Source organism: Larus michahellis, chromosome 3 (assembly GCF_964199755.1).
Source record: "Larus michahellis chromosome 3, bLarMic1.1, whole genome shotgun sequence".
Lineage (NCBI taxonomy): Eukaryota > Metazoa > Chordata > Aves > Charadriiformes > Laridae > Larus > Larus michahellis.
In genome coordinates, this window is record NC_133898.1 from 13,765,361 (window position 1) to 13,792,694 (window position 27,334).

Genomic DNA, 27,334 nt, shown 5'->3' on the forward strand with positions numbered 1-27,334 from the left:
AACCAACAAATACTTTGCAAATTGTGCACTTTTAAATGTAACGTCCTAGCAGCATTTTTCACTCGGACTACATTTTAAAAGCCAGAGATCCCATTTTCTCCTAATTTTTCTGCTTCCCTGAACAAATGACATGGCCTGTACACAATCTTCTGCAGGCTTTTAATACACATTTACTTATTCATGTAATTTACAATCCTACAAAATACTAATAACCTGTTGACTCAAATTTATCTCATCCCAACTAGTATTTGTAACGCCAAATTATTTCTGCTGTATCCAGACAATGACTCTGCCGCTTTGGGATCAAACGAGCTTTAGAATTTGTTTTTGCTTTACATACATCATCTTAGAACTCATTGAGCTATTATAAGGAAAAATATATGGCAGATGTTATGAAGAGCAACCCAGCATGAAAGGCAACTTGCTGTAGTATTACTAACAAACAACTGCATAAACCATCTTCACCTCCACTACATTGTTTAATTGACCAAATGTAATGCATTCATAGTAGGACTACTGCTTAAAAGCCAGGCACACGCAGCACCTATAATTAATCCTGTTTGTTAGTAATTGTAAACCCCAATAACAAGTTACATCGGCCCTGAATGAAAGCACTTCAATACCTATTCTGCATCAGGTAATATGCATGAAAATAAATCTTTAAAACAATTAACTTAACCAGCTCTGCACTTCACTCCAATGGTGCATTCAGCAAGTCTGCTATTTCCCAGGTAATAGAAGCTGTTCATAGAATTGTAAACATGAAATTTTAAGAAACAAAAACTAACCACATGAAAATTAAAGATGCTCAAAATAAACTCAAATGTAACCACTGGATTTTTCTGCAAGCTTAAGTGAATTTACTTATACTCCCCAAAATTACTGAACAAATTGCAGACAGAGACACAGGTGGAAAAAAGTGAATCTTTCAGAAACAAAAGAAGTTTTGTCAGCTACAGCCACATAATAAACTGTGCACATAGTTATGATAAAGCAGTCCTAAAGGGCATTCTCTCTCTACAAAAAAAAGAAAAAAATAGTAATAATTTCTTTCTGTGTACCTCCATGATAGATTAAATGATTACATGCTCCACAATTCTTACGCAATCCTCAACAAGGGGGCTTTTCATAACTGTAGCAGAGAGGATATGTAATCTGTGCTCTGTTCAACAGCTCAGAAAAAAAAAATAAGTCTAACCTGGCAAAAATAAAATGGATGGCATAGAGACATCAAAATGGAAGCAATGAATGAAAACACTGCATGCAGATGCAACCATGGCACAACTGTGACTCACATCACTACGTTATAACAACCTACCACTAGTCAAACTGGTGTGCATTAGGGTTGCTCAGGGAAAAAAAAAAAAATCCTTAAAAACAGGGTAAACCTCGCATCACAACATACCCTTCCTGCTCTGCTTTAAATAAAAATTAAAAAAAAAAAGAGAAGGGAATTACACGCACACACACAGGGACAGCCTTTAGACTATATGTTACTAAGCTGAAGCAAGGAAAAGATGCCCTGTGAATGTCACCAAACCCATCAGGCTTAAAAGAATTACCAGGCACTAGCTGGGCTACAATTGTGCAAGGAATTTATTAACGTGGGTATGCAAGCATGGGATGTTAGCCAGCCCATTGGTTTATTAGAGCTGAAATCAACTGCCACCGTAAGAGATAGCTATGTCTCTTCCTTACTTCCAAAGGCAGGGAGACCAGCTAGCAACCACCCCCCTAGATCACCCTCTCTGTACGCTGAAGTCAAGGACAGCATGTCCCAAATAGAAAATGTACGTGCGAACATACTGGCATTTCAGAGAGAATGTTAATCAACACAAACAGGCCTCATCACCCCATCTCAAATAACATACATAAAAATCTTCCACATGAGCAGAGAAAAGCAAAGATTGGGGCTATTTACTTTTATATGAAAGACAGAAAGCAGTGTTAATTCATTGCAAGTTACAGCTAACATGGGGAGAGTTGTGTGGGGCCAGCTAGTCATTGTTGTTCTTAATAAAAAAAAAGGATTTTCAGTGAAATCAAAGACAACTAGTTTAAAAACAATGAAATTGGGGGGTGGGGTGTTGTTTGTTTGGGAGTTTTTTTAGCCATAATACATAAGCTTTTTGTCAAATCAGTACAATATGAGGATTCAAAAAGGACTAGACACTGCATTAACATCCATAGTTGAAAATCCATCATAGATTTTTAGAAAGGACAACAGCTCACACTTCAGGTCATACATTTATCTATTGAAAGAAAGGAACTTTTCTAACATAAGAACTGCATACAAAGGGTTTCTTGCCCTTTACTCTGATGCACCTAGTGAAAGCCGAGCCAGATGGGAGGGGAGAGGAGAGAGGAAGTACGTTGCTGCTTATACATTGCTACTTTGGGCTAAGCTCTAATAGCACTTCCTAGTGCAGTGTTTCCAGAGCATATCAAGAGAAAAATGTCAAAAAAAAAATTTTAAAGTAAGGTTTACTTGTTTGTTTTCAAACTCCTACATTTTATAGTTTTTCCCCTTCCATTCCCCCTGTATTTATGTTGCAGTCTGATTCTTTGCTCCTCTTAGCATTTTTTCAGAAAAGCTTATATATTTCTTTTCACATACTTAGAATCCTAGAACAGATACTTGCTGTATCAGAGCCCCTTAGCCACCCCACATTTTCCTTTCGCTCCTGTACCACTGTCATCCAGGGGTGCTGCTGCACACTCACATTTTCTGGAACCTGGACCCAGGCTTTTTAGACACCTCCTTTTAAAAGGATCACAGTCTTAAGTTTTACTGTCTCAGATCAAGCTGTGCGTGCCCCTGAAGAGAAGAGAGGGAGGAAAACAGTATGCTCCAAAACCACTGTTCCTGTTTTAATTCGAAATGCATTTCAGAGAAATAAAAAACAATCACAACTGAGTTCCAGACAGCCACACAAAACCAAGTGTCAGCACTAGGCATAGGAGCTTAAAATACCTCAACTAATTTGTTTCCTTCCCTCCTTTCTTCCATCAAATTAAAAAAGGGGAGTGGCAGAGGGACAGAAACAGTCCTCACCAAATATTTCAGAAGAATGCTACTGCTCTTAGAAAGTAGATATAAACACATTTCCCGTCCAGTTTTCACCTCCTCAGAAATCTGACTCCACGTATTAGTGGCATGAGCACATCACAATTTTATTTTTTTAAATCTGAGATCGTTACCGATCTATATCACTTTGCGACACCCCAGATTGTTCTTCACTGAATAGCAAGACAACATTATTAATAATACGATTCAAAAATCCTCAGAGCTTGGCTGTTTCTTATAGTAGCCTATTAAACTGAAAGTACTTCAGTCGCGAGGTATGATAAAAAAATCCCATCTATTTTATAACCTCAAATATGGATCCTGATCAAGTTTTGTATTGCTAGTTGGCTGTTTAGTAACAGAACTTAGCATGACCTCATTTTAGCTCAGGTTTAGCCCGGGTAGCTCACACACAGTAATTTGTTGTAACAGACGTTATTTACTCTAACTCTTCCTCTGCTGATGACAACAGAGCAGTAAGCAGGGGCATGACTAAGGATAGCTATTTAGGGTGTTCACACCAGCAAACTTAAAAAACACATCCTGAAACAACTTCCATTAAATGTATTTAGGTATTCTTAAGTAATAAAAGCCTTACTAAAACACAGTTTTATAACAAAGTCTTGATGAAACTATTTCAACTCGTCTTCTTGTCCTAACCTAGATACCGCTGGCTTATCTTACTACTAACGCTCCAAACACGTGGTCCATTTCCACATTTTTTTGATCTCAGTTCTCTCTCACCTCCAAGAGGCTCAGAAGCACAAGGCACTTTACTGTAGACGAAGTGTAGAGTTCTGTGAAGCATTGCCTACTACCTCTGCAGCTACAGTAGGGTCTATTAGATCATACATTAGCACACTTTGGGTTCATTTCAAATTCCTAAACATTACCACTTTAAGCACTCCAAAACATATGATGAGGTTTCACTAGCATCTGAAGTCTTGATGTGCATAATACTCAGTCAAAACCAATTTAGCAACCCTGTAATAACAGCAAACACTAACATATTAGGTCTTATAGAAAGTTACTTCCATCTTCCGAATCATCTCTGAACTTGAAGTCTTCATATGAGCTTCAAATTGGTCGAATTCCTTTAAAAAGGTCCGGTTTCGCAGAAGAGCTCCTTTTTGTCGTTCATCTATTTCTTTCAAGTATTTTTTCAGCTTCATGTATTTTACTTTCATTCTACCGGGGAAAAAGAAACTGTACTTAAAAGAGTACGAAAATAAAACAAACTCATTACAATCACTTTTCTTCAGACACATACATACTAACCCTTACGTAGAAGTTGCCCCCCGAGCCCTGCAGAAAGGAGGAGACACATTCTTCTGCACAACTGTCCAAAGCTACGTTATAGAACTGACAGGATGTCTCCTCTCTAACTTGAGATATAAACAAGTGTTTGGTGTTCAAAAGGATAAGTATATTAAACTCTTGTAATTTTGTTTCAAATTGATTTGGTTTAGTCATATCACATTAAATCAAAATGGAAGTTGTATGTAGAAGAACAAGCTCTCGATGTCATACAAACTGTGACATTAAGGCTGCGGTTTCACGAGTGCTTTAAGCCAACCTAAATCCATGCTGCCACCAGAAGGGGCATCTCACTCCAAGCCCTTTTTTGTGCCAATGCTATCTGCTACACAGCCACATGGCAAATTAGGCCAACAGTAATCCAGCTGAAAATTCATGTAAACCGGTTCTCAGCCACCCAAAAACAGATTCCCTTCAGCCAGACCTATTTTCTTATCTGATTACAGGGCAGCCACAAAGGGAACACATGAACCAGGGGACATCAGGAGCCTCTTTTGGTCTCAATCTATCTACAGGTCTACTTGAATCAGTTGTGGAATTGCAACCTAAATCCCCCGAAGCTGCCAATATTTTCAGAGAAATTTCAATTCAAAACCTGTTAGAGTAAAATAAATAAAATAAAACCACAAACCAAAACATATGTGATGTTTCCCCACCTGTGCAGGCATTTTTTTTTCTTAAATTTATGTTTTATTTTCTAATCTAAAGGCCCTCTTCCAGAACAGGAGTTTCTAAGGGACTGGCTATTATTACACCTAGCCCTCAGTCCCTTGAGCCAAGATAGAAAAGTCACCTTTATGAGCTTTACAAAGCACATTTGAGGAAAGAAACACTGGATGAGACACTTTTTAGCCCTTTTTTGTTGTTGGAATTATTTTTTTTTTCAGACTGTATATGCAATTTACATTAAATTGATAATGCAGACACAACACAAGGAGAAGACTAGAACCTGGAATATCCTTTAGGAATTCCTAAAGCTTTCAGACTTTCTATAACCCTAGGACTTTCTAGCATGAACTATGCTACAGTGATTTTGTAAGAGTTGCATAAAACCAGCTTGCATGTAAGTTATTACTAACTACTATAATAACATTTCGGTATTATACAATAAGGTAGTTATGTTATTGCTGAAGTTATTTCATCAATAACTTAGAGACATGAGTCTTACATTATACTTAACATACAAATATACATTTATTGTTATAAAGCAACTTCAAGATAACATTCTAAAAGCATTCCATGATATCTAGGACTTCGTAATTAAAATAACCTATAAGAAGCTTACAGGTATGCATCAGACCTTATGTATTCCATCAGTTTTCTTTCTAATTCCAGCCTTTTGGCTTCACTGGAAGAAAAGAAACAACACATAGTAAGATAAAACTACTTCACAATTTAAATTCTCAAAATGCAAGAAACAAAGCATTTCACGAACATAACCTTTTCAGAACAGAGAGCACACTTTTGCTAGATTAGTAGTTTTACAGACTGATCTGCCAGCCAAGCTTATCACAAAAAAAAAAAACCAAAACCCACACAACACAACCAAACCAACAAAAAACCAAACCTCAAAGCTTTTACTTCTTTGTTCCTCATTGGAACAAGAGCTAGGTTGTTTTAAAGGGAAAAGATGCCTGAATGTGTATACATCCACACAAGACCCACCAAAATAGCCAGAGACTTCTGTCCAGCTTAAGTTGCCATTTCAAGTCCCTCCCGTCCTGCAGCCCCAGGAAGGGCTCTAAACCCCGGCACTGGCAGTTCATGAGTTCACCTCTCCCTTCCTTCCCCACCCCAAGTCCCAGAGCAGACCACTGTCAATGCAGGAACTATTTAGCTGAACTTCTTCAAATGGACAGCTCCCCAGAATTTCTCATAGGAATCTATCAACACATTAAAACAGATTTCCAAAAAAATGCAAACTCTTTCCTGGCTTACACACCCAATGTATTTTATTTAGCAATTTGAACTTAAAATCAAGTACGTATTTCACACTTATGCATTAAAGCCAGGTACATATCTAGAGATATGCTAGCACTACCTGCCAGAACTTACTAAAGGGTAACAGATAAGTAACCATCAAACATATTATGGTTGTAAAAATACTACAGGGCCATCTGTATCTGCTAAAAACAACGCAAGGGTATAGGCCCATGGGGATGATAAGGCTGCTTAAGAACAAACTCCATGCCTCACCCGCAATCTAGTTCAAAGAGAATCTATTTTCAGGAGGAGAAAAGAGTAAAGGCAATCTAATTTAATAATTATAAATCGCATCTGAAGATGAGCAACCACCCCATGAGCAAAAAAAATAAAATAATCAATTGATAAGACAGAAGCTTAGAGTATATTCCTGTTAAAAACCCTGCAACAACCAAAGCAAGTACCTCAAGTTGCTTATTAAAAAATGATATCAAATTCTTATTAGCCAGGAAGGATGTACATGTGCGAGTGATGTTGGCAGATACATGAGATTGCATGCACCCATATGGCTAGGCATGCTTATCTGCGGGTTTGTGCATTCCCCTACAAATATGTCCATGTCATAGCCACACACATTTGCCTCCTCCCAGTTGCCCTGCACAGAGGAAAGCAAGGAAAAAAAACCCTTTCTGCTTCTTAGTCTGAGAGATCAAGGCATCCATTTTATCCATCTGATCCTGCCACTGCCTGAACAAGATTAGGTTTTCATGTCATGTATGCAATTTAAAAGCCACGCTTCATCTGGGATCTCATCCTTTCAATTTCCTTTTACATGATGGACAGCTAAGCAAAAGCAGATTTCAAGATCTTGTTTTTACACTTCTAGAAGTAATTTTCATGACTCAATGAAGAACACTGATATCCTGATGGATGTAAAAGCCGATGGATGTGAACAGCCATTGGCTCCAACCCTATTTCTCACTCTGATACTGCAGGTAGCACACCACATTCCTTGGCTCCTAAAAGATCGTTTCCTTTCTACTAGCGTGGCTTTTCGGTATCCCATTCATTAGTCCGTGCTACAGCTATTTAGATAGCACATGAATATATAAGTATGGTCTTCTCAAGGCAAGACAAAGCAGTACAGACAGCATCAGGTAAGAGCCTCTCAGCATTTGAGTATCATCATTATGGATGCCTAAAACGGTTACGCACCACTTGCGGTGTTTTGCAACACAGCTCTGTCCAAGCACTGAATTAGAGGCAACCAAGACTTCTGGATTTGCTGCTAGCCCACGTTCTGGGAAGATTCTGTCAGTGACAGAAGTGAAGCCTGAAGCAGTAAAGGGATCATTCTGGCCACTCCATTGCACCACCACTTCTCTCTCTCCCCTTCTTTTTTCTTTTCTTTAAAAAAAAAAAACACAAAAAAACCAAAGCTCTCTCTGCCTGGAACTTTCATTTGTTCACGCAGTTTTGCATTAGGTTAAAGCGGTGCAAATAGTCAGATATTGGCTTTTTCCTTAAATGGGCAAAAACAGCACACTTCAGAATTTTTTAAAGATCCAGGTGGCTCTTTTTCAAACAACCATGAATCTTCAGTCTACAGAGAAAGAGTGTTAGTTTGGGGTTTGAAAGCAGAATTAAATTCCCTGGTCGGCCACAAGCTCTCTCTAATCTCTGGCATTTCACCAGGCATCGATCCGTAGTGATATTTGATCCCTCACCTCCCATTTAAGCCAGCAGGACTTACATGTCTCAATATTTTTGAGATACCAGGCCTTAGTCTCTTTGTGCTTCAGTTCCGCATCCATAATGTAGGAATAACAGTACTACTGTCATGATACCCTGTTGAGATAAGTACATAGAAAATTGTGCAACACTTGGGCACAATGCAATCTTCCCATAGAAGTAAGAAATGTTATTTTTACCGTTGTTTTCCTGCGCCAATCTGACATTAAATCAACTGTTGAGCACTGAGCTGCATCCACCTTACTAGCCTGGCCAGAACCTGCTCAAGCCTTAGCCAACTGTGTTGGTCCCCTGGGGGGGGGGCTTAGAGGGGGCCTGTTTAGCACCATCTTCTACACATAACTGATACCAGCAGATATTTCTGAAACTAATAATCCTACTTGGTTTACATTCTCTGTTCAGGACATCTCAGTATTTGTACATGTTTACTGCAAATCACCCTTAGCATGAAGCATCTGGCCTCATTGTCTGAAAAGCGAAGCTAATTGCAAAGTTAGTCACAGTGTTAAGTACAGCACTTAACTATATAATTTATTTACTTCATCGCCCACACTGCTCAAACCCTGCCTTTCTCACCAGCAACCACTGAAGATTAAGCGCTGAGTAATCACAACATGGTCAGGTCTGAATAGAACACAGAAGGTAAACTCTCTGCCCCATTTGATTTCTCTTAAGACACCTCAAACCTAATTCTTTATAATTTTGCACACAACACAGATATCGCTGACCTGCATACAGAGACCTATGCATGCAGTAATTTTTACATTTTGATTGGACAAAGCATAAGCATTAGGAAATAAAATATGGCCAAAGTCTACGATGTAATTTAAGGTCCAGTTATGGGGTTTTTTGCACAAGTCTCAGAAGCTTAGTATCCGGTAGCTAATTTCTCAAGCACTTCAAAATTCGAGTATTTAAAGAAAAAACAGATTTATAAGAACAAGTGGAAAAGAAATATTCACGAAAACTCCCTTTTAGTTCCCCAAGACTCAGATGGGGGACATAACCAAGCAGCAGCTTCCTCCACCATATTCAAGCTCTTGTGCATACGGCTTATTAGTAGTGGCTCATTGTTTGCTTAAGCACAACTGCTAACTGAAAGCAGGACTGCAGACAGGACTGAAACAGCTGTCAGGTACTTCACATCTTAGAACAGACAACTTGAAACTAGATCAGTGCAGAATTCCAAAGCAGGGCTTAAAAAGCTGAAATGCCCCAGTATAAAATTATATTTTATACTTTTAAAAGTTTAGATAAAAGGCATCACTAAGAAATTCTGAAGAGACAACTGCCTCTGCAGCACAGTTCCCAGAGGCAAGAGAAGCATACAACTTGCAATCCAGCATAAAAATTACTCCTTGTTTGTCGACACCAAGTACAAAAACTTATTTTATTTTAGATTTTAAAGTACATACAACCAAAATGTGCCAGGCTGAAAAGGTCTATTTATTATCACAAGACCTGTTAAGCTGAGTCTCCAAAGGTAACAAAGCTTATGCAATCATGCTGTCTGTTTGCCTGTAATTAGCCTTCCCCAAATAACTCCTGAACCTTTTGATAAAACCAAATTAGAGGAGTTGATGTCTGAAACTTATTAAGTTCCCAGAGGTGCTGAAGAAGGGAAGTCCATTAATGCAGTGTGAACTCAGCCACAGGCTCAGACAGCAGAGAAGCTACAAAAGAAGTGACCAAACTTCATGCAGACCAGACTCTCAGGAGGCATGAGACACATCTACTCATAACACGAGGGATATCTGCGCACAACACCACAGTTTAAAGCAGCAAGCAGTCTAGAACACTCAGATTTTAATCTTTTAAAACTTCATTTTCTAATGCCACAATTCAGATCAAGTGTCTTCCCTATCTAGAGCCCACATCTTTAATAATTTCTACACAATAAAAATATACTGTGTATATTCTTATCCAGTCTTTTAAACAGCAAATTATTCTTGTTTTGTCTGCCAGTGGTCTTCCAGACCAGAACAGGATATTAGTGAAGATACACGGAGCATTTTTGTAAAAGCACTATCTACATGCAAGTTTAGATTCTCACGGCCATAGTGTTATTATTTCTGCTAATTCTGTACGTTTGACATGCTAGCATGAGACCCAGAAAACCAAAGTCTTCTGTGTTAGACAGAAAACAGGTACTACTTAAAGTGCAACTTCATAACAGTATGCCGTAAATGATCTCAAGAGACTTCCTCTGGCCAGAAAAAAAAGTGCTAATTGACACCAATTACTGTAGTTATTGCAGTGAGTAACAGGCCAGGAGCATCACTAATTGCACACAGCTTCAGAGCAACTAAGTGGTGATTGAGACCCCTCAGGCCAAAGCCCCTTCAGAAAGCTTGCATCACTACATACACTTGCTTTTTTCCCCGAAGCCAGATCCCCGTGAAGCACCCATAAATTGAAACACCTAAAATAACTTTTTTAAAAAGACTAAAAAGATGCCTGTAGGAGAAGCACCTGTACATGCCCATTCATCAACTAGCCAGCTCTGAAATACCAGTATCTGTATTATTTGCTTGTTTGCTTAAAGTAACAAGTCATTCTGTAACTATTGCCAGAAGTGCTTCAGGAAAACTTCTCAGACAAGCAGTAACAGGTTTACAGCACTTTTGGTAGTCAACCAGTATGCTCAAACAGAAGTCATACAGCACAATGAGCAAGAACATCAAAATCAGGTGTTAACGATAAGCTAGCTTTAAGGATACATACACACACACACACCCCCCAATATGTCACCATAAGAAAGAAGATGCTGAAGTAGGTGACAGAAAAGCCCTGTCTGAGACACTGCTGGGGACCCTGCACTATTCCCCCCTCCCCGGAGAAAGCCCCTCCGGGCAATAACATCCCAAAAAGCACACAATGAACCCCATTTTTCCCGGGGCGCAGCACTGTCACGTGCCCGAGAAGGCGGGAGTCCGCCTTCCCCCATCCCCCCCGGGGCAGAGACCCGGCAGCCACCCCCCAGGGCACACGGGAGACCGCCCCTTCCCTCACCTCCCCTCCCGGCCCGGCCGGCGTGAGGGGAACCCAGGCCCACCCGAGGCCCTTTAGGGGCTTGGCGGGAGGGTCGGGCCCGGCGCGGCCGCTCCTGAGGAAGCGAATCGCGGCGGACGGGCGTGGGGGTCTCCTCACCTGCGGCGGAGACTCTCCAGGAGGCCGCCGAGCCCCTGGCAGCAGGCGCAGCCGGGCCGGGGGGTGCCGGGGGCAGCCGAGCCGGGCCCGCTCATGCCGCCCTGTTTACGCCGGTGGCCAGAGCGACGGCTCCCAGCCTGCACCGCGGCGGCCCCGCCCCGGAAGTCCCCGCCCCCCGCGCGCGTTGCTGGGGGGGGGGGGGCGGCAAAGGGGCGGTTTCTCGCTGCCTTTATGGCGTTTTTAGGCCTTCGAGGCATTTTTAAGTCTTTAAAGGCTTGAAAACGCGGCTAACGGGAGCGTTGCTAGCGCGGGAGCTGTGAGAGGGGCTCCTTGGGCTAGAAGGCCGCGGCAGGAGTTTGGGGGCTGCTGAGATGTAAAGCATTTATCCAGAAGTTATTACCTCATCTGTTCGTATAATAGTATTGAATCTGTTAATTTAGGCATTACTACAGCAGTTAAAATGGCTGTAATGCCCAGTCAAGTCTGCAGACCGGTGCTGAGGAGAACTGGGCCCCGGCTTCTGGTAACCTGGGGCACGCCACTAATGCCGTCTCTGGAAAAGAGGGAAAGTAGGGACTTTGCAAGGAGATTAATTCCAAAAATAATTGCAAGCTGCTGAACGGTTACAGTAACGAGGCCCTCCCTTTAGTAGTCTCTTTTGCTGAGTTTATTGTACACCATGTTTTTCAGGGGGGAAAAAAAAATAACCAGAAAACACAAATGGCTTCTTCCCGTTTCGATAGAAGTAAATAAAATCCTTGATTCCTCCTTCTCTGAATCACCACTTTGTCAAGCTGTCAGAGGTCAGTGGTGTCCTGTCACCAAAATCCATCCGTCAGCAGAAAAAGCCACACCACCTTGAGTGAGCGCCGGACCAGCCCTGAGAAACCCTGCACCTCAATCCCCAGCTGGTAAACGAAGTAGAAAAGAAAACCATGTTTGTTTTTTTTTTTTTTCATTTTCAGATAAAAACTTAGGTTGCTTTGAAAGAAACGAGTGCTTAAATTCCAGGGCCCCAACAAAGAAAGTTCAAATACCATGAAAGCATTTGAATTTAAGGAGAAGAAATGCTACATCAACAGTCAAAGTCGCAGATAGCTATGAAATGCTTAAGCATAATTAGAACACCAATCGGTATACAATTAGTACGAGATCATCATCATAATTACCCTTCATTAGAACTTCTGTCCAACAACTGCCACATGAAAGCATCGGCTGCGGTTGTGAGGTAGTTGCGGCACGGCTAGGAGATGGCTCAAGCCACGTGCCAGTGCTGGGGGGGACTTGGGGGGCTCAACAGCATCGGGACAAGCTTTCAGGCTCGGGGTTCCTCTGCCAGGTTTCGGTGTCATGCAACAGAGTTCCTTGTATTTTTCAGCACCTTCAGCCTCAAACTTGGATAAACCAAATTTAAATGTAAAGTAAAAAGCTTTGCTGAATTGATGTAGCGGTACTTAACAGTCCCCAAATTAGCTTCTGTCACTTGAATAACCATAGCTGCTGTCTGGCTTAGCCTTTGCATATCCACTATAAATAAATGGCTCAATAAGATATGGAAGGCTTTAGCTCATGTAAGAGCTTACCTACTCAAGAAAACACATAGGCAAAGGATTTGCAGATTTGGGAGCCTTTTATTATTGAATTCACATAAACCACACTCATAATAAAAGACATGCTGTTCTTTCTTGCTCTTCTGTGTATTGAAAGCAAAGGTGTGTTGTGGAGACCTCCGGCACAGCGTTGAGTTCACATCTTCACAAGAGCTGACAGGTGAAATCTGGGAAATCTGAGCTTGCCTGTATTTCCAAAGTTGGACATTTTTTCCCCAGGTGGACCTGACTTTGCAACCCAGGTCCACCATGGCTTGCCCTTTCCTTTAAAAATGCGTAGGGGAAAAAAATGGCCCTTCGGCATCTCAGCTGCAGACACAATCCCCTGCCCTCCTTGAGAGTTACTTGTAGTACTAAGACTTCTCCAGAGCCTTTGTATCAGCATGATGTTGCTGCTAAGTCATGGGGGCAGATAAAATGGAAATAAAAAGGTTTTCGTGGTTGCTTTATAGCTAAATTGCTTTCCCCCTCCCCCCCCGAAGGTCCCTCATAACAGCTCTCATTGCTAATATCAACATCTAAATAAATAGTCTCCTCTTTGACACCAAGGTGAGAAACTAAAAACTTGTTATTTCAGAATGTCAGCCATGAACCGCGCTCTGTCGGCCTGACACATATTTTGAATGCATCGCTGATTGTCAGTGCAGAAAACTGACGAATGCTGTATGGCATTTGAACAAGAAAACACTTTCATATACTACAAATTTGTTATTTTTCAAAACAGGCAAAGAATCTGGCTTTCTTAAGCCTGTACCAGTGACATACCAGGTTTGGTTCTGGAAGACTAAACTGCTTTTAAAAATATTTGTGCTTGCTAAAATAATATCAAAAACTTTCAAACGCTTCTAGTGCTATCTAAAATTACGAGCATACATTGTATTTACCTACTGGAAAACCTTATTCCCACACTACGATTTCCAGGTTTCAGTTGAAAGGGGTTGATCTCCACCTGACAGCTCAGCGCGGGAGGTGAGATTCGTAGGACTGCAGAGTTTATTTCTTTAGTGGACCTTTCCAACCCGGGTAGGTTTTGGGGTTTGTTTTTTTTTTTTTTTAAGTTGTGTTTTCAGTTGGAGCACACGTGTGGGGCTGGGGGCTCAAGGGCACTCAGTTGCACGGTGGCACAGGAGCCGCTGCTCAGGAGGAGGTGGGCTGAGGCGCCGACTTGGAGAGGCTGCCCACCTCCCACCAGCATCTCCCGCTCCAAACCGCTTAGCCGGGGACACGGGCAAGGGACAGCGGAGGGTCCTCTAACTGGGGAGGAGCTGGGAAGGAGCGTTAGAGATCATGGTGACAAACTGAGAAGATGGTGGCAAAGTGATCCCGGCAGAGAACAGAGGCCAGGAGGGGCTGGGGTGGGGGGGGGTGGGGGTGTAGTGCTAACGGGGACGGCTAACCTGTCCCCGCCAGTCCCAGCACTGCGGGCAGCACGAAGGAGAAGAAAAAAAGTAGAATGAAAGACGAAACAGAAGAAAGAAAAGCAGACAGGGTTAAACACTCTGGTGTTTTATTAAACAAAAAAAATAAGGAAACAAGGAGCCTTGGCCTGGTCCCCCCAAGATACTTCACCTTTTGTTCCTCTGGCCCTTCTGTTCCTTGTCTCGGTGCAGGGCTCACCCTCTGCAACCCCAGGCCTGCGAAGTGATCCCCAGCGCTGACACTGATGGGCTCATAATCGACTCCAGAATAATCTTATTACTCACATCCCTGATAACTAACATCAGTACCCCATCCCTGAAAGCCTACAAAGAGGAGTGTTTTGTTTGTGTTCTCCCTTCAGTACTTAACACTTCTTTTAGATTGTTTTAATTTAATTTTAATGTAATCTGATAAGAGCTGTAAAACTGTCAAAGAAATCTGTCTCCTTCTGTCTTATTAAATGCACTTTGAATGAAATTATGGGGTTTTTTTTCCCCAATAGCTGACAAACGAACGTATCTCTTGATTCAAATGCTGGAATTGACGTGCACTAATCTAAACAGCTTTACACACTCTTTTTAATTTAGGGAGTAAACCATGTGTGCTTTTAGCATCCTTCTTTCCTCTGGAGATGTAACAGCATCCTGCAAGGTGCAGAATTTGCCTCATTGTGATGAGCATCTGGCCGCAGGGTGCTCACCTGCAGGAGGAAAAGGGGATGAAAGAAAGAGAAGAATATGAAAAAAGAATATATCTTTGTAGGGGAAAACAGGGGTGTCAATGCACGCTTCCAGAGACAGCCTGTGTTGCTTCCTCACAGTGAAAGGCTCGTGGACCAAGGCGTCGCCCTGTGTCCCCACGCTTAAGGGCATCACCGTGCTGGGCCCAGCACCACATCTCTGACGGTTTGCAGAGCACCTTCCCTGCTGCAAGAGCCTGATGTATTCTGCAGCACTGGCAGCGGCGCTGCCAAAGGAGCTGGTCCAGCCTGGAGCTACATCCACAGAAGGGCCCGCTGTCTGCAGTAGACCGGAGAGGTTGATGTCAGGACTTGAAGGCACTGCTGCACCTAGAAAAACTGGAGGAAAAAATAATGCCTTTCTGCCTTTTCTACTGCTGTGATCTTTCCAAAGATCTCTGCTGTAGTTTTTTCTGCCCTACTTATCTACTCCATGCTTTTTCTTCACAGGTGCTACAGATCATCGGTCTGTCTCCCCCTTGGCCTCTCCCCTCTCACCCATCAGTGGCCCTTGACTATGTCTATCAGAGATCGCTGTCACAGGGTTTGCTGGTTTTCCTGCGTGATGGATCCGTGCACACGGTGTACCTGCTGCAGATTGTCTGCCAGGCTCTGATCTAAAGCCAGAAAATGGAGGGGATGCCACTTGGTCCGGGAAAGATGGGAAACTCTATGCAAAGCAGAAATTGTCGGTGTCCTCGTGTAAGGTGTGTTGGGACAAAGCCTCACCACGCTAGCCTCTGTATAACCTCCCCCCGCCCCCCCAACACTGCTGCCGTAACGACGATGATGAGCTTTTACAGATTAAGGGCCCTCTCTGATTTTAGCTGAGTTTCAACTTAACATGAGAAATACAAATATTGCTTGACAACGCCTGGATTAGAATAAACCAAATCACAACTTCAAAAGCATTAGAGAGAAATCATTGATTAAAACCCAACAGGGGCGATTAGCTGCAAGCACCCACGTATACAGCAGGCACGCGGATGAGATATGAGAGAGCCCGAACATTTCATTGCCACCATTTTGCTATTTCTGCCAAAACACAGCAGGCTGGAGAAAGGGATTTGCAGAAACACAGGCTGTGATGTATTGAAAAGAGGTTTTTCCTCTCTGGGCTTATTTGATTTCTGAGAGGGACTGTACATCTAGCTAGAGCTTGCCCACAAGTCAGGACAGAACTGAATACATTTTCTTTCTTTTTTTTTTTTTTTTTCCAATTAGATTCATAATACATGCCCTTGTAGCTATGTAAAAGACATACAAAAAATTTACATAATGCCCATATAAGTCTTTTTGTTAATGAATCAAGTCCCAAATGAAGAGCACTAATAATACATTAGTAATCAAAGAGCAAATAACACCAGTGAACATATCTCGGCAGAGCAGTTGTGTGGATCCATTTCCGACTGTCAGTGTCAATGCATGGAAATAGTAATTAACATGTTGAATTTAATGTTTAAATTTTAATAAATTTAAATGTAATAAAACGCTTTTATTAAATGTTACAGTTTCTTGAAACCTATTATTACTCATTTCTGATGCATAAATAGGAAATACATTGTCTTACTGAAGAAGGCAGTTTTTGCTGTTGACAGGACAGGTGAAATGAGTTAACACAGAAGCCAATGATAATGTCTGATTAAATAAAGAACAAGACTACAGCATTTAAAACTACATAATGTTTATTAAGAATATAAGGGCCTTATCCAAAGCCTATTGACATAACTGAAAGTCTCTAGTAATGTCGTCACCAATGATTTTTTAATTAATCCTGGAGAATTTAGATACAAGCGCGTGCCATTGTTTATGGCTCCGTGTTGTTAATGAGCAACAGAAATGGCATGGGGAGGGGACCAGTTTATAGAGACCATTTGCCGGGAAGTATCCCTCCTCTCCAGCCATCTCAAAGTGCTTTTTGAGTCTCCTCTGCAGTATATGAGGCTCCAAGACCAGAAGGGATCAGGTATGACCTGACTCAGGCTTTTCCAAGGCCAAGGATGTGGAGAGGATGGAGGTCTGGGAGATTTCGCGTCTCTCTGCTTTCCCAATAATTCAAAGTCACTTCATTTTCTAAGATGTAGGCACGAGGAATTAACCAATCTCCATTTAAGTGTCTGCTGTTGTCTGAAGAGGAAAGAGGAGATTGACGGTGTTGAGTTTCCCCGTCCCTGGAGAAATGAGAACTGAGTTTAGGTTTTCTGACATGCAAGACAAGAGGCTGAATTTGAACAAGGCCACACACAGCAGACCGTCAAAAGGCTCGATTCCTGTCTCTCTGAAGTCACCTATGCCTTATGCTCTGGAGCACCCCGTACAACCACTACTTTAATTTCTGTTGCTCAATCTGAAACAATTCTAATGTATTTCTGTGCAGGAAAGACTATTTTGTGCTATTTTGGATGATTATGGAATGTCTCTGTCAGGCCTGCAATAACCGAAAAGAAAGCAGGAAGAAGATGACGGCTCAAAAACACGTAGCCAAAATCAATCCCACACCTGCCCATTCAATTCCCACAGCAGGGAGCGTTACTCTGCTGCGCACGCTGCAGCTCGGCCCAAGGCGCCACAGCCCGGTGCGAGGCAGAGCCCGCCACACGTCGCAGCCCACAACCAGCAAGAGTTCAACTTCGTTACAAATTGTGGAGTGGAGAATATCCAGCATGGGGGGGTCAAATCTGCCTCCGCCAAACTCTCCAAATGAATGAATGCCTCCGTGTGCCCGAGTGTCTCACCACCTGGCCTGCACCCGCGCCTGAAAGTGGAGATTTTGCACCCGAACATTTTCCTAGCCACAAAAGTGCCCTGCCTCACCTTCAACATGCGGTCCGTTGCACCAAATCAAGACGGTGCCATGTTTTTGCCAGCATCGTCTTTCTGGAGAACAGCAGCTTCATGGCCACATTGTTCCCAGCTTTCCATCCACCATCCGTTCTCCATCTCCAATGAGCGAGGCAGGCAGCGCAACCACGGGTTGGCCAGTCAGCTCCATCTTTCTTGATCTTAACACTGGCTGCTGGTTTGAAGGACAGAGATCTATCAGGCTCTTTCGTTAGTATTTTAACAAATGAGTGGGTTATTCTCATGTACTGACTGAAATACTGAAAAAGTTTTCCTTCTACAAGTCATGAAAAATTAAAGAGAAAATGTAAAATAACCGGGAAATTCTTTTAACTGAATTAGATAATGTTTTCCTTTTAGCTCCACGTTTTATAGCAATCTGTTTTGAAGAGTTGCCTTCTGCGTTGACAGGGACAAGGCATTTAGACAAGGTAAAAAGCCTGGAAGATCCAAAACCCCAGACTCAAAGGGAGAGCGTCTGGCCTATTGTCTGTTTTGATTAATGAAGCCTTTTGCATAGTGAGATAATATGATGTTTACTGAGCAGGGAATGCCGCCGCGCAGCAGAAATATCAGAAGCATGAATAATATTCAATATGATAACGACATCAATAAGCTAATCTATGTATTACTGGATTCGGCTCAAAAATGCCTCAAATGATATTTGTTTATTTCATAATTGTCAGCCACTTTGATGCACTTGTCGTCAGGTTCAACAAGTGCTCCAAGCTACAAGGGTTTGAAACAAAGGGAAGCACTTGGGCGAGCCTTGCAGTTTAGTGCTGTTTGGGGCAAAGGAAATCAGATCCAACGGCTGTTCCGAACCGACAGCACAGGTAGCGACACGCTGCTCTTTAGACAGACGTTGACAAACAGAGAGTCTCTTGAGAATCCCTCACTACCGTAAATCAAAATATTTAAACCCTGTTAAAGACATTTATATTTCAGCATGAACGTTTGCAAGTCATCAGTGACTCTTTAAATCAGCAAAACAGCAGTGGCAGCATACATGGAAAATAAACGCATTCTGCTGAGCTAGAATTATGTGGTCACTGTTTGGTTGCTCTCTCCATTTTATTTTTACTTCTGCCTGAGGTTTGGAGCAGAAGGTCCGGACCCTGTGAAGTGCTGGAGAAGCTGGCTTGTTTTTCAGCAAGTGCTATCTGGACAGCCTGGCCAAATTTAACACGGAGTAAGAACTATACACTGCTTCTCTGAATTCTCTATTTATTTGAAATAGACACGGGATTTTTTGCTTCCTGTCCCAAACCACCATGCTGTTTTTCTGTGATTTATTAAGCATTTCCCCCTCTGTCCTGTGCGGAAGATTGTTCTGGTGGTGAATGAAAGGGTCCATACATATAAACTGCTCATTCATTTGAAAAGCAGGAGAACAAGCATAAGACTATTATATTAATTAAACTGTGTCTGCTCAGAACTCGACATCGCTGGTCCCTGCCCTCTGTCCTCCATTTAGTATATACAATGGTAAATAATCACGCCAAACATAAAAAGGAACCTGAGGCAGAAGCTGGCAAAAAAGCTTGAGAAGAGATGGAAAATATTTCAACAGTGCATTTAGATACTACTCGAAAATTCGTTTCGGATCTACTTTTGAGGAAATACTCGTGTCAGTTGGGTCGGCAGGTGTGATCTGTGAACAGCAAAGGTCTGGGCTGACTTAGAGGCTTAAGGTTCAAAATGTTTTGCCCGTTTGCAGACGCACAAACCATACAGGACCTCTCCAAGTGCAGGACGGTGGCCTGGAAGGTGCCCTGATCCCATTAGGAGAAGACCAGACCCTGTGAGGGGGGGGGGCCCTTGAGCGTCTGAACGCGGCCCTGAGCATTGGCCTGCCGCTGCCCACCTCCCTGTCCCCCCTTGTGCAGCTGTGACATGCCCCGAGTAACTTCGGCTGCCACAGAGCGAAGGGCAAGTTCTTGTCGTCCCCCCCCCGCCCCAGAGCAGCACAGACAATGGCAGTCACCCAGTAAACTTTTTAACGAGAAAACCTTTATCCTTGCTCAATTAATACGCTCCGCTCCCCCCCCACTTCCCCCCCCCCCTTTTTTTTTTTTTCCCTTCCAGAAGTGCATTTATTTGCTGCTCCCCGAAGTGCCCGGGGACGCGCTACCAGCCCGCCCGGCGCTGGCGTGAACGGCCGACCCTTTCCTAGCAATTATGCAGTAATTAGCCCAAATCTGGGCTGGCCGCTCCGCTCCGCGCCCCGCACCGCCCCGGCGGCCGGGGCCACACCGAGCCTCTCCCTCCCCCCCCCCACCCCCCCCGCCCCCGCCCCCGCCCGCGTGGGCGAAAAGGCTTAAAAAGAAAGAAAAAAAAAGGGGGGAAAAAATACAAAATAAATAAAAGAAAAATCAAGCAACCCAAGAAGCCCCGCAGCTCCAAGCAAACAACCGAAGGAAAATCCCCTTCACCCGAAAGGAGACGTGGGGGAAAGCGCCGATGTAATTTTTCGGGAGCTGCTGCAAAATTCCCGTTCGCACCTTGGCTCCCGGGGTAACGCAGCCGGGAGCGGTCAGGTCCCGCTGTCGCGATGCTGGTGACCGGGAAAAAAAAACCCAAACAAAAAAACCCCAAAAACAAACAAACAAGAAAAAAAAACCCCCAAACCAGCGAAGGAGCCGAGCAGCCGCTCCGCGACGCTGGATGCCACCGGAGCGGGCGGCAGATGCCCGCCGCTGCCCCGTCGGGAGCGGACTCAGGTAGGTCCCGCTAGCTTTTCCTTTTCCTCCTGTTTACCGCCTTCATTTCTCTCTCTCTCTCTTTTTTTTTTTTTCTTTTTTTTCTTTTTCCCCCGCCGTTTCCCTGAAGTGATTTAATTCTGGTGATTTTATCATTTCGGCAGCACGGGCATATAGCAGCCGGCGAAAGGGACGTTCTCTCCCATTAAAAAAAATCAGGGTATTTCACAAAATGAAGATGCAGCGGCATTCCGGGGAAGGGAGAGTGTTGCCAAACGCTGAACGGGACCGACAGGAGCTACTAATAATTTAAGGCAGCGGCTCATGCGACCCGACGGCCGGACGGGAGACTGGCCGTCTGCTGCGGGGCTTGAAACGCGGGTGGGGGCGAGGGCAGCGGGGGGTCAGAGCATCCCGAAAGCCGCTCCGCGGGGTGGGGAGGGGGGCACACGCAAGCTGGGCTTTCGGGGGAAAACGATGGAGAACCGGTCTGGCTGCCGCGGCGCGGGAAAGGACGGGATTTCCTTTTTCCCAGCCCCATCCGAGGGGCTGCGGCGAGGCGGGGAGGAGGATAGCGGCTCCTCGGGTCCCCGCGGCCGTGTCCCCGTAGGCAGGAGCCCGAGGTGGCTCGGCGCGGGGGGCGGACAGCCCTTCCAGCTCCTGCCCGACCCCCGCTCGCCCCCCATCCTTTAGGCAAACCGGCGTCCAGGACATTTGCGCGGGGCGCATCCCGCCGAAGGGAAAGTGGTGTATTTTTTTTTGCATCAGAGATACTTCTTCCGCAGACACCCCCCCCCGCCCCCCGGACCCTCCCCCGCCGCGGGCATGGTCCTGCCGCGTTCCTTCTCCTTACCTCGGCTCCTCCGCAGTGAGATGCCGCCGGCGAGGAGGGTGTCAGCCCCGGGCTGCTCCCCTGGTACCCGGCACGGCCAGCACACCGAGGCAAGGAAAAAATAATAGGGATAATAATAAAGAGTTAGGATTTTTTTTTCCCCCCAAAGCCCTCCTGCAAAGATCGTGGGGTGTTAATGTTGGGGATGCTTCCCCCCACCCCAGCTCCGGCGTCGGGACCCCCCTTCCCTTCCCGGTGCGGGATCCCGGCGGTACGAGGCGGGAGAGCCCCTCTTTCCTCCCCGTATCGATTTCAGCCCGGCGCTGATAGCGTTTAGGCCAGGATTGGGGTATAATGGAAATATCATCAGGAGACAATTACCTTTTCAGAGCATTCTCTTCTCCTCCCAGACACTGTTATTTGAGAAATAGGATCATTTGATTTCATATTGCACTAAATAACACCCAGCCGTCTCAAATTGCCAGCTTCTTAAAAGCCACCCATTGGAATAAATTGCAGAGCGACTCTTTTGGCTCTGACTTCTTCCTCCCCCCCTTTCTTCTCCTTGGCGGAGCAATATTACTGGGAATCAGTCGGGACGAGGGTGGCCGGGGCCCGGTGCTAGCGGGCAGGTAAAGCTCAGCAAAGCACCGGCTCCCTTCATAACCGCTCAGCCCGACCTGTGCGGATTTTGCTCCTCTTTTTCTTCCCCGCCCGCTTTTTTTTTTTCTTTTTTCTTTTTTCTTCCCCCCCCCCCTTCTCCTTTTAAAGCAAGATTTTTTTCCCCCATTCCCGCCTGGGTCCCGCGGATGCCAAGGTGCGATGTGCCTTTAAGGCTATCAGTGCGCGCCTGCTAATCTGGTCATCACAGGCTTCATTATATCGGTATTAATGTCATCCGCGGATTACTAATTAGATTTGCGGGATAAATGAAATTACCCGAATGGGCTGCCTGGGAGGGGGAGCGGAGTCTCACGGCGCTTCCCGGGAATTACCGGGGGGGGGGGGGGGGGGGGGTGGGAAGGAAAAAAAATCCTTTTATTCCACCCCCCCTTTTTATTTTTACCCCCCTTGCCCCCACGCCCCGGCCAGGCCGCCCCGAGCCCCCCGTTCCCCCGGCGGGGCTGGGACTCGCGTCCTAATCGTGTTCTCCTCCGACAGACACTAATCAAGTAATTTCCCAATCCCAGCCCCATCAAATTGCTCTTTAGCTGTTGAACTGTGGAGTTTTGCTCCTCTTTTCTCATGCTAATCAAGCCCATTCAGCATCTCTCTGTGAGGCTATTTGTAGTGGAATAAATCTCCTTGTTTGCCTGCTGCATGATTAATTGATATTGTTGTATGGCTTTTGTTTGGGCTGCGGAGAGCTGAAAGGCAGTGCATATTGGATGTGACGAAAGGAGCTTGAAACATCATTTCGCTGCTGAGGTCTTTCAGAGGTCGAGGGATAGACCGATCGCATTATTCATCCTATTTATTTATCCTTATTAGAAAATATGATGAAAGAATAAGGCCCGGAGTCTTTTTTAAACATTGACTAAACAGTGCATACACAACCCCAATTAAAAAAAGTGCCCAAGATGAGGCCTTTTCTCCATATTAGAAAAATAGCTCTTTTTAACGAGGACCAATTAAATCGTACTTCATTTTACCTGGGATCTCACAATAGACTTGACAACAAATTGCCTTTCTTCTTCACTGTTAATTACTGGCGGAATCAGCCCTGCTCCCAGCGGCGTGAAGTCCTTCCCAGAAAACCCTCCCAAACCCTTGGCCGGACCCCACAGCGGCAGAACCCCCAACCCACCAAAACCCACCCGAGATCACCGTGGGCCTCCAGTCATCTCCCACTCCAACCGAAGGTGACGTGAGCCAAGCCGGGCCCCTCCGACCAAAGTGTGTGGAGCTATTTCAGCCCGGCCCTGGCCTCCATTCCCAGGCCTCCCCCGCGCCCCCCACCCCCTCCGCTATTTTAAAAACTGTGTCCGGACTCCCAGGGGACATCGCTGCAACCGGGAGAATCAATTAAATAATCCCGGTCCTTTGCTTCTCCCACAAATGGCTTTTTTTCCCTCCCCCAAATATTTCCTTTTCCAAGTTCCTTTTCAAAAAGGAATAAAAAAAAAAAAAAAAAGGAAACAAAAAACCAAACTGAAGAACAACAGGAAAAAAAAGAAGGGGGGGGGGGAGAAAAGAAAGAAACTGTTCTCCTTTCTTTTCCCTGTATGCAGGGTAATTGATAGGCTCTATCAGAGGTCAGGATTTGCATAAGAATTAAGAGCAGTAAATTAATTTAATATTCCATGCACATCTCCAATTATTCCTGCAGACCTTTGTCTCCGCGGCTGGCAGAGAGAAGGTTCAGCTGCTCTTCAACCAAACAACATCTGTGCAGTTAATAATTTGATAAACAGCTCATACAAATAGTTTCTGAATTATCTGCCAACCCAATGACTATTCAGTTTGGAAACACTTGGCAAGGTCTGCGACGTGCGGTCGGGGCTTTGTAGCCTTGTTCCAGTGATTTAACTGCCCGGGCAGACATTTTCCCTCCTTATCTCTTAAATATAAACAGCTACTTGCAACAAAAAAACATCAATAACAATATGTAAAATAAGTAATTACCAGTAATTAATAAAAGCTCCCCCCCCCCCCCGCCCCGTGCCCGTTGCAGCTGAGGTGCTGGTGTGCGGGAGGGGGTTGCAGAGGTCGGCAGGCGCTGCTCTTCCTCCCCAGAAGGCTGGGGTCTTCCTCCCCACCTCCGAGGCTCCAGGTCTTCATCTCCGGTCGGTCTGTGTCAGGTTCTGTGGTTAGCGTGGGTGCTCGCACAAACAAGAGGTGAATAGCTCTTCTTGGGTTTCGGCATGCCCCCCCCCGGCTGCAGGATTTCCAGCCCCCGCGGCTGCTTCCTTTCCTACACAACAAACTGGAAAGGAGACAGGTTTATCTGGAAGTCCTGGCTGTCCCCCTGCACAGGTCTCAAAGGAGGAATGGCTGAAGGTAGCCCTGCAAAATCCAAATTTCAGCCTATGGAGGGCATCCTGATTTTCACCCACTGATTTCCAGAGGAAATCCAGTCTTATGCAATCGAGGTGGCTCCTTCAGCATGGATGTAGAGGTCCAACTCCACGTTGGCCAACCACCACATCTTCCGATAACAACCCACAGTGATGAATCGAACTGCTGCGGTAGCACTAGACTTGCCTGATTTATTTTCAAATGCACACATTTAATGCACAACCAACAACAATAATTATAGGGGTAATACCCAAACACTCCGCTCTCCACGGCGTAATCGGGACGATAACCTTGCACAGGCACGGCCAGCCCTCACTGATTTCCTCTTCTGCATGGCTTGTACTTTTAGCGTTGCTTCTGGTACTTACTAATGAATGTGAGTGAATATGTGGAGAAAGAGAAGGATTTACATAGATATTGGGAACCCACTTGTCGTGAGCTCAGATCCAGTGAAACTGTGTGGCTAATGAAGATGAATGGAAGGGCTAATTTCTTCCAGTGTATTGCAATCTGCCGCCTTCATTTGCAGCAGGAGCAGAGCGGGCTGAGGAGCGGGTGCCGGCCACCCGGCAGGATCCTTCCCTCCCCACCACCGGTCTTTTAAACAAATTGACTTCCCAGCGCGGCGACCGTGCCGTATTTCAGATTGCTCTTCCAGCGCCTGCATTCATGGGGCTGCACTGAATGTACGGAACGATGCCTTTTTCTGGTTAATGCAACACGTGCAGCGAAAGCGCTCAAAGCAATTGAAAGCTGCACCAAAGTTTTGAGTAGGCTTGATAACAAGTGCTAGGCTCAGCGTCCTTGCACCGTCAGGAGGGTACCTAGCATTGATCTTTAAACACTGCAAACATTCTCCAAATAAATACCCGTCTGTGCAAGAGGGCCCCGGCCAGCACGGCGCTCCCCGGATGGCACCGCAAGGGCATCGTGGCAATTAGAGCTGGGTGATTACCACCCAAAACCCACGTGCGTTCCTCCAAGAAGCATTTCCTCAGGGAAGAGTTGCACATCACACACCTTGCGAGTTTGCTTTTTGGCCGTGCACCAGCGAAGGGGATTGTCCCCTGTGCTGGGTCACAGGGAGCACTGTTCCAGCTTGTGCTCCAGGAGCTTGGGCGATTTTTACATAGGGCAAGACACAGCCAGGGAATGCGGTTTCCAAACCTCTTCTCAGACCTACGTATAATTGCATTTGCCAGACAAATAACTGACCTTGTCCTTTGTCCCTGCCCTGGACTGTGTGTCCAATTACTCTGCTGGAGTGCAATGAGAAGGAAAATTAAATTTGCACACTGGGTGCTGTTAATAAATCCAGTGGCCACCTCATTTTTCTGCTAATGAGCCTCCTGGTGAGGCCACCAAGGGGTAGCGTTGTGGCATCTCCTGACCTTGTTCAACCTCAAGCTCCCCCAGCCCGAAGGGAAGGCCTGTCCGACCATCGGAGCTGCAGCACCCGGCCCCCAAAACGCCACCTCTCTGCCTGCCCCGAGCACCCAGCGGGTGCTGCCTGCGCGGGGTGGGCTCCTGGCAGCAATGCGCTGCAAGGAGAGCTTGGGACTGGTTTCCAAGTCACTTGCACTTAGTGGTGCGTCTGAAGAAGCTGCAGCTGGCTTGTGGGCATGGAAACATTGGGAGAAGGCACACCAAAGGATGGAAATTCAGCTCGGCAGGACCACGGAAGAGCCGGTGGCCTGAGGCAGCTCCCCTTGCTGTCACACACTGCTGCTTGACTGCCTTGAGCCGCTGTGTGTGCACCGCTGGTTCTCACCAGCCCTCCTCTGCCTGTGTTTGTATCCACGGCTTTTGACAGCAGCTGGCGTAGCGCAGAGAGGCCAAAAACCAGGCTGAGCGCTGCAGGAGGCACTGCTGAGTTTCCTAAAGGGAAACAAACTGCTGCAGGTGGGACGTGGAGGGGCTGCAAACTCGCCGGTTCCAACCCTGCTGAAGGCATCAGCGCGCAAGCGCAACAGGGGAAATGGCCCCACCCGGGTAGCGGGGCAATGCCACGGCTCCCGCAGCACCCACAGGCACGTGCAGCTTAGACGTGGCCTTAAATTATACACAGGAGAAGTTGCAAAGAGTTCCCCTAATGACGCCACTGCTTCTCGCTTCCATCAGGCATTAAGCATCACTCCAAAAATAATAAAAAGTTGATTTTAAAAAGATTATGGAGTTCTTCAGGCTAAAGGAAAGGTTAATGCTCCTCTCCATAGTCATGCAACTTTGCTGTCACGAAGAGTTGATTTTTCTCTCCCTTTTAAAGAGAAAATTTACGCCATGAATAGGAATCTGGGATTAATGACATAAACAGAAATTAAAGGATCAAGTGCCAAATTTGGAGGAATGTTTGGGGCTTGATAAACCGCCGCAGACTTATCCCAGCATAAATAATGCCAGACTCAACGTGACACTTGCCGGTTGTGTGACACTTGCCGGTTGTGTGACGCAGGCCAAACAGTGACCCGGGACCTCAGCTGGCGGGGGGGGAGATCCCAGCGCTGTGGTGGAGGCCCCACACTGAGGTTCAGCGGTTGCAGACTCAGTTCCCGCGGTCGACAACCCATGCCGGGGCACGGTGTTACCCGACCGCAGCACTGGATTCAGCAGCATCACGCCAGCGTAAACCCCACAGCTCACCAGGGGGAATCAGCCCTTTGAATATTCAACACCCGCAGCTTCAGGGCCGCTCAGACCCAGGGGTTTTTATTTTGGAAGCTAAACGGGCTGTTTTAAGAAATTCAAATCCCCCTTTTTACAGCCCCCAAACCAAAATGCTCCGTGTTGTAAGGAGGGAACCAGACCCCTAGCTGCTTTCTGTCACCTCAGCAAGGGGCATCCCCCAGCTATTCATACACTCCTGACGGCACCGGGGAGTTTTAAGGCAGCCTTGGGCCCAGGCACAGTGGTTTTTAAAATCGGGAAGATGCAACGCTGGCTTTCGAGAGCCAGTACGCTGGAGAC

General features: G+C 45.4%; 1 protein-coding gene and 1 long non-coding RNA gene across 10 annotated transcripts in view; both read right to left on the reverse strand.

Annotated features, from left to right (window-relative positions):
- KIZ (kizuna centrosomal protein) overlaps positions 1-11,369 on the reverse strand; it is a 50,403-nt gene extending 39,034 nt beyond the window's left edge. The window contains exons 1-4 of one of the 6 annotated variants that reach the window (XM_074578683.1): positions 11,210-11,369; positions 8,061-8,155; positions 5,670-5,732; positions 4,099-4,255 (exon numbers count right to left, since the gene is read on the reverse strand). In XM_074578683.1, the coding sequence (XP_074434784.1) occupies positions 4,099-4,255; positions 5,670-5,698 (186 nt within the window). In that variant the 5' untranslated portion in view covers positions 5,699-5,732; positions 8,061-8,155; positions 11,210-11,369. Of the gene's footprint in view, positions 1-4,098; positions 4,256-5,669; positions 5,733-7,522; positions 7,715-8,060; positions 8,156-11,071 lie in introns of all 6 variants that reach the window. The other 5 variants (XM_074578680.1, XM_074578684.1, XM_074578681.1 and 2 more) reach the window with 5 other exon arrangements.
- Positions 11,370-15,964: 4,595 nt separating this feature from the next.
- Positions 15,965-24,674, reverse strand: LOC141740284 (uncharacterized). 4 transcript variants are annotated; one of them, XR_012585942.1, is made up of 5 exons: positions 22,292-22,522; positions 21,734-21,765; positions 21,374-21,433; positions 17,792-17,993; positions 15,965-17,148 (listed from the first exon to the last, which is right to left on the reverse strand). It is a non-coding gene; the product is annotated as an uncharacterized LOC141740284 (long non-coding RNA). The 4 variants fall into 4 exon arrangements; XR_012585944.1 differs by lacking the exons at positions 21,734-21,765; positions 22,292-22,522 and adding an exon at positions 23,978-24,674; XR_012585943.1 differs by lacking the exon at positions 22,292-22,522 and having other exon boundaries at positions 17,792-17,990; positions 21,734-22,280.
- Positions 24,675-27,334: the final 2,660 nt, after the last annotated feature.